The sequence below is a fragment of the Centruroides sculpturatus genome, unplaced genomic scaffold (assembly GCF_000671375.1).
Source record: "Centruroides sculpturatus isolate CEXI.00-Female unplaced genomic scaffold, Cexi_2.0 scaffold48, whole genome shotgun sequence".
Taxonomy (NCBI): Eukaryota; Metazoa; Arthropoda; class Arachnida; order Scorpiones; family Buthidae; genus Centruroides; species Centruroides sculpturatus.
Window position 1 is genome coordinate 1,080,054 of NW_019384294.1, and position 6,000 is coordinate 1,086,053.

At 29.8% G+C, this 6,000-nt stretch overlaps 1 protein-coding gene across 2 annotated transcripts in view; it reads left to right on the top strand.

Annotated features, from left to right (window-relative positions):
* LOC111619884 (insulin gene enhancer protein ISL-1-like) overlaps window positions 1–6,000 on the top strand; it is a 79,472-nt gene that overhangs the window by 56,341 nt on the left and 17,131 nt on the right. Inside the window, exon 7 of one of the 2 annotated variants that reach the window (XM_023362169.1) lies at window positions 4,506–4,624. The exons of the other annotated variant lie outside the window; for it this stretch is intronic. Coding sequence (XP_023217937.1) covers window positions 4,506–4,532 — 27 coding nt within the window. The 3' untranslated portion in view covers window positions 4,533–4,624. Of the gene's footprint in view, window positions 1–4,505; window positions 4,625–6,000 lie in introns of those variants that run through there. 2 annotated transcript variants of the gene reach the window in all.

Below are 6,000 nucleotides of genomic sequence, written 5' to 3' on the forward strand. Positions count from 1 at the left end.
ATTTTCTTTTGTGTTGAATGTATGCAAACGTATTCGACTTTTTGATGATTTTTTTAAAATTTATTTTAATTTTTTATATCTAGAAATTAGTTTAAAAACTATCATCAAGTGGAAATTTAGTTTATCATCTTTGATCTTACTTAAAACTTTTTAAAAATTACTCTTCGTCTTCTTCTTCTTCTTCATCTCATTTGAGGATTAATTCATTTAATTATTTATATTCTTAATTAACTAGTGATGAATTAAAATAATGTATTTATATTATTTCTCTATTCTAATTAAAATATTAGTCTATCATCTTAAATTCTTGTTAGGATTCAATTCGAAAGACATCATCATCATCATCATCATCACGCGTCTTACTCAAACTGAAGCTTATCTTAATAAATTTACATAAATTGTTCAAAAATTAGTTACCAGACGTTTAAACTAATTTGAATTTCTGTTATCTTCACTTAAATCGGGAATAACCTCAATAAAACTATTTATATCATCCTAGAAATTAAGGTAAAAAAAATACCATAGTTCGAACCATTAATATACTTATCTTAAAAATTACTTTAAAAAACAATAGATTTCTATCATCTTCATTCGAACAGGAAATAACCCGAACAGATATTTACATCATCCTAAAAAAATTAGTTAAAAAAAAGATATATATANAAATAAGTGTAACGATAGATGCACGCCTCACTCTAAACACCACTTAATTTCCCCACAGATGTGTTTTTTTGAATATAAAAAATCTGAAATTGAGTTTAGTTGTAGTTGCTTTAAAAAAAACTAGTGCGCTCTTTCGGGTCACTGGTTATTAGAGGGAAAAGATGAGAAAATGTTAGTTTGATTGCACTAACATATGCACATTTTCGATTGGTAAATGCGTGAAAAAAAGATTATTTTTTTTTACAGAATTCACTTTGTGTATGTCACAAGCTACGATGGAGTTTAAGTACAGGTTAGCAAAAGAAGAAATGCTTAACAGAAATTGCTAGAGAGGGTGGAGCAATAGTGTGTAGCAGGAGGTGGGGTAGTACATCCAATTCCATTTCTGCTATCCTAATGCAAAGGGCAGCAATCGAATCGAGGTTGGAACCACGGGGGCGTCGCCTCTCACACGCAGACGTCTGTTGCACTTTCCACAATAAATCTGGGTTAACTTGGTTAGGTAGCAATTTTAGCGATTGTAGGAGGCTGCAACCTTCTAATTTTCTCCACCGTACCAATATCGGAAATGTAGCACCTCACACGGTCTCCTTTTATTAAACTAACACGAATAGGCCTACAAAAAACACACAGTTTTTACCTCTACACATGCTTTTATTGAAGACTTACACACGTAATGTATGGTTTTACAGACAAAAAATAGTATTTTTTAACCTTATAAACTGAATTTTTACTTAATATATAATTAACTATAACATTAAATATACCAAAAAAACTTCAATATGTCTATGCTGGTTAAGGTATTAAAACATGTTTAACGTTATACTAAAAAATACTGAGCATGGGAGTTTGTTAGTAGTATATAGAGCATTACAATGGGTTTAAAGTTGAGAAAAAATTGTATTATAATGTTAATATCACACCCAAGGTTAGGTGGAGGCAAGTAAAATGGCGACTTTTTTGAGTTTTTACGACTCAGTCCGAGTTTATATACCATCGTGCGGGGCGGTAACCTTATGTCCTTTCTTTATGATACCGAAATGATCGACAACGAAACAGATAAAAGAGCGTGAGATGCAGAAGAAGGAGGAGGAAAAAAAAAGAAAAAAAAAAAAATGGCATCGGAGGACGGGAGGTAGTTTACGATTCCATCTGTGCCTCTAATGCATTTTCATCCCCTTTTGACTAGTCGCAAAATGGCGGCTAAAAAGCTCTACAGATAGCAGAAAGGAGAGAGAAGGAACAGTATAATGTTCAACCAGAATGGACATCTAATACGATTTGACAAGCATGTATTTTTGTCCATGACCTACTACGTTCTCTCTATTCATTGTCCTTACAGTTGGTGAAAACAGGATCACGGCTAATGCCTAAAAGCCTATCATAGCAGTTGAGAGATTCCGCTGTGACAATGTTTTCACATTGTTTTCTTGTTCACTGAACTCGAATGAATAATTGAATAGTTAGTACGCTTCTAGTCTCTTCTTCTTCTTCTTCTTCATCTCATTTGAGGATTAATTCATTTAATTATTTATATTCTTAATTAACTAGTGATGAATTAAAATAATGTATTTATATTATTTCTCTATTCTAATTAAAATATTAGTCTATCATCTTAAATTCTTGTTAGGATTCAATTCGAAAGACATCATCATCATCATCATCATCACGCGTCTTACTCAAACTGAAGCTTATCTTAATAAATTTACATAAATTGTTCAAAAATTAGTTACCAGACGTTTAAACTAATTTGAATTTCTGTTATCTTCACTTAAATCGGGAATAACCTCAATAAAACTATTTATATCATCCTAGAAATTAAGGTAAAAAAAATACCATAGTTCGAACCATTAATATACTTATCTTAAAAATTACTTTAAAAAACAATAGATTTCTATCATCTTCATTCGAACAGGAAATAACCCGAACAGATATTTACATCATCCTAAAAAAATTAGTTAAAAAAAAGATATATATATATATAGATTTCTATCATCTTCATTTAAACCGGAAATTACCTCAATAAACGCATTAAAATCATCCTCTTTTCCAACTGGAAATTAGTTCAAACAATGTTGATTGTTAAGGTGTTGGATCAACATCGAATCTCGAAGGTAAAACTGTCACAAAATGGAGGTTTTTCTGCCTACAGCTAATCAGACCCGTTATCTTTCTAATTAGGTCTAGACTCTGGTTGCCTGGAGCCTGAACTTCCTTTCGTATCATCGATGTTATCAGTCAGTTTTGGTCTAGGTCTACTTTAAATAGTATTAAACTTTTTGCCTTAAGGTAGTGGGTGCCGTATCTTTGTCGTTTGACCGCCTCTTTGTCTACTTTTAATGCTTATTCTGTATAAACTGTTTCCTTAAAAAAAAAAAAGTTTTCTACTAGCGAATTTATAGATTTTATTTAAAATTTATTAAATTGCATTTTGAAACGAATAAATCTTTCTTAAAAATTGGAATTTCTTAAGCTGGAATGTTCACAGACAGGTTACGAGAATGATTAATTTTTACGATTTTTCTACTTTGTTTACGATACAATACCGAAATTGGGTCTCTCATTTAACGCTTTTTACACGAAATTTTATCTAATTAACTTAATTTTTTTTCTAGAATTTTATCAAATTTTATTCTTAAGCCAGCAAAAATTATAAACAGTTCTTAAGATTGTTAGTTGTTTCTTGTACTCCGATGATCCTTTCGTGTTTTTTAGCAATTAATTATCAAAAAGTTTTTTAATCGTTTAGTAGAGAAGCTCAAGATATCTTCTTCTCTTGTCTCTTCAGAGACTATNCATCACGCGTCTTACTCAAACTGAAGCTTATCTTAATAAATTTACATAAATTGTTCAAAAATTAGTTACCAGACGTTTAAACTAATTTGAATTTCTGTTATCTTCACTTAAATCGGGAATAACCTCAATAAAACTATTTATATCATCCTAGAAATTAAGGTAAAAAAAATACCATAGTTCGAACCATTAATATACTTATCTTAAAAATTACTTTAAAAAACAATAGATTTCTATCATCTTCATTCGAACAGGAAATAACCCGAACAGATATTTACATCATCCTAAAAAAATTAGTTAAAAAAAAGATATATATATATATAGATTTCTATCATCTTCATTTAAACCGGAAATTACCTCAATAAACGCATTAAAATCATCCTCTTTTCCAACTGGAAATTAGTTCAAACAATGTTGATTGTTAAGGTGTTGGATCAACATCGAATCTCGAAGGTAAAACTGTCACAAAATGGAGGTTTTTCTGCCTACAGCTAATCAGACCCGTTATCTTTCTAATTAGGTCTAGACTCTGGTTGCCTGGAGCCTGAACTTCCTTTCGTATCATCGATGTTATCAGTCAGTTTTGGTCTAGGTCTACTTTAAATAGTATTAAACTTTTTGCCTTAAGGTAGTGGGTGCCGTATCTTTGTCGTTTGACCGCCTCTTTGTCTACTTTTAATGCTTATTCTGTATAAACTGTTTCCTTAAAAAAAAAAAAGTTTTCTACTAGCGAATTTATAGATTTTATTTAAAATTTATTAAATTGCATTTTGAAACGAATAAATCTTTCTTAAAAATTGGAATTTCTTAAGCTGGAATGTTCACAGACAGGTTACGAGAATGATTAATTTTTACGATTTTTCTACTTTGTTTACGATACAATACCGAAATTGGGTCTCTCATTTAACGCTTTTTACACGAAATTTTATCTAATTAACTTAATTTTTTTTCTAGAATTTTATCAAATTTTATTCTTAAGCCAGCAAAAATTATAAACAGGAACGAACCATACTTAAAAACGATTGGTAATTCTGCCTGTTTTTTTACAGTTCAAGCCAACACAGACAGGCACATAGATAATACGGACACTTCACTAAACATTCCAAACCACTTGGCAATCCTTAGAGAGCTTATCTAACATCCACCATATCCAACGCAATTGAACCGGAAGCCAAAGAAGCATTCAGAAAGGCCGTAGAAGTCGACTTGAAACGAAGGTCAGTGTGAAACGACTACATTCACATTTTGCAGCTGGCCTATCAGATAGGATACTGTCGTTAGAGCACTGGACTGGCGCCAGCTAGGAGACCACCGGCGAAATGGTGTCCTTGCCTGGATAGAGTCGTCACATAGTCGTGGTGATGCTAAGTGACACGTACCATGTCGCTAAAACCAGAAACTTTACCGTTTTGCCATACAGTTCACTTCAGTGGCAGACTCAAAATTAGTGTTTGTCACGTGTTAGACTTCCTTCAATTTCTTCCTATTAATCACTCCATATCTCTATTTTGACTCGTGTTTGAAGGCTTTAACTACATTAATACGTTTCAAAACAACTTTTTTCTTAATTCTTACTCCATTAAATCATACTTTTTTTTTCTATCCACTTTTTTGAATTAACACCGAATTTTTTTTTATAAATACATTTCTAATTGCCTTATCTAACCTCTAAGCTCGTATTTATTCGCATATAAGACCATTATAATTATATAACAATTATCTATACAGACTTAACTCTATATTATTTTAAGAAATTCATATATATTTTTTTCTTTTATTTTTAGAGTTAATTAAGTCCGAAATAAAAAGTAGAACCGCAGACGACGTTGATAATTTCTAAATTATGTTTTAATGATGTTATTTAAGGGGGGAAAAAAAGGAGGTAAATTTCACAAAGATAAAAACTCATCTCCAAATGATTTCAGATTATTACGTAAGAAAAACTTAAGTATATTTTTTTTTATAATTTTTTTTTAAATTCTGAATGAGTTAATCTAATTAATATTTCTTGAAAGTTTTTTCTTGTTTCTACCAATTCCATGATGTCGCCACAAATTGACATTTAATGATATGAGAAGGTACCTGAAAGGATCTTGTAATACTTCAACCGAATGTTAATTTGATATTCTTTGTGGGTTTTTAGCAACTTACAAAAGATAAAAAAACAGTGTATAATTATTCTAAGAAGAAAATTCATATGTATAAGTTCATAAAGCAAGTAAAAAAAAAAAAATGGATATAATAGACAAATTTGAACATAAAAAAAAAAAGAAGTAATATTTATCGAGTGTGTTAAAATCAATTTTTAAATGTTAAAATGTCACTAAATTAAATTTTAGTTACATATTTCTTCGTTAAAAAATTTATTTTATGGACTTAAAAAGTTTTCTAGATCATAACACACTAATTTTTTTTTTTTTAAAGAAATATATTTAAAAAATATTTTAACGTGATAAAATTCTTAATTTTACCTCTAAAATAATCATAAGAAATGATTTATTTTTTTATATTTTTATAAATAAATAAAAGATATTTAAAAATATA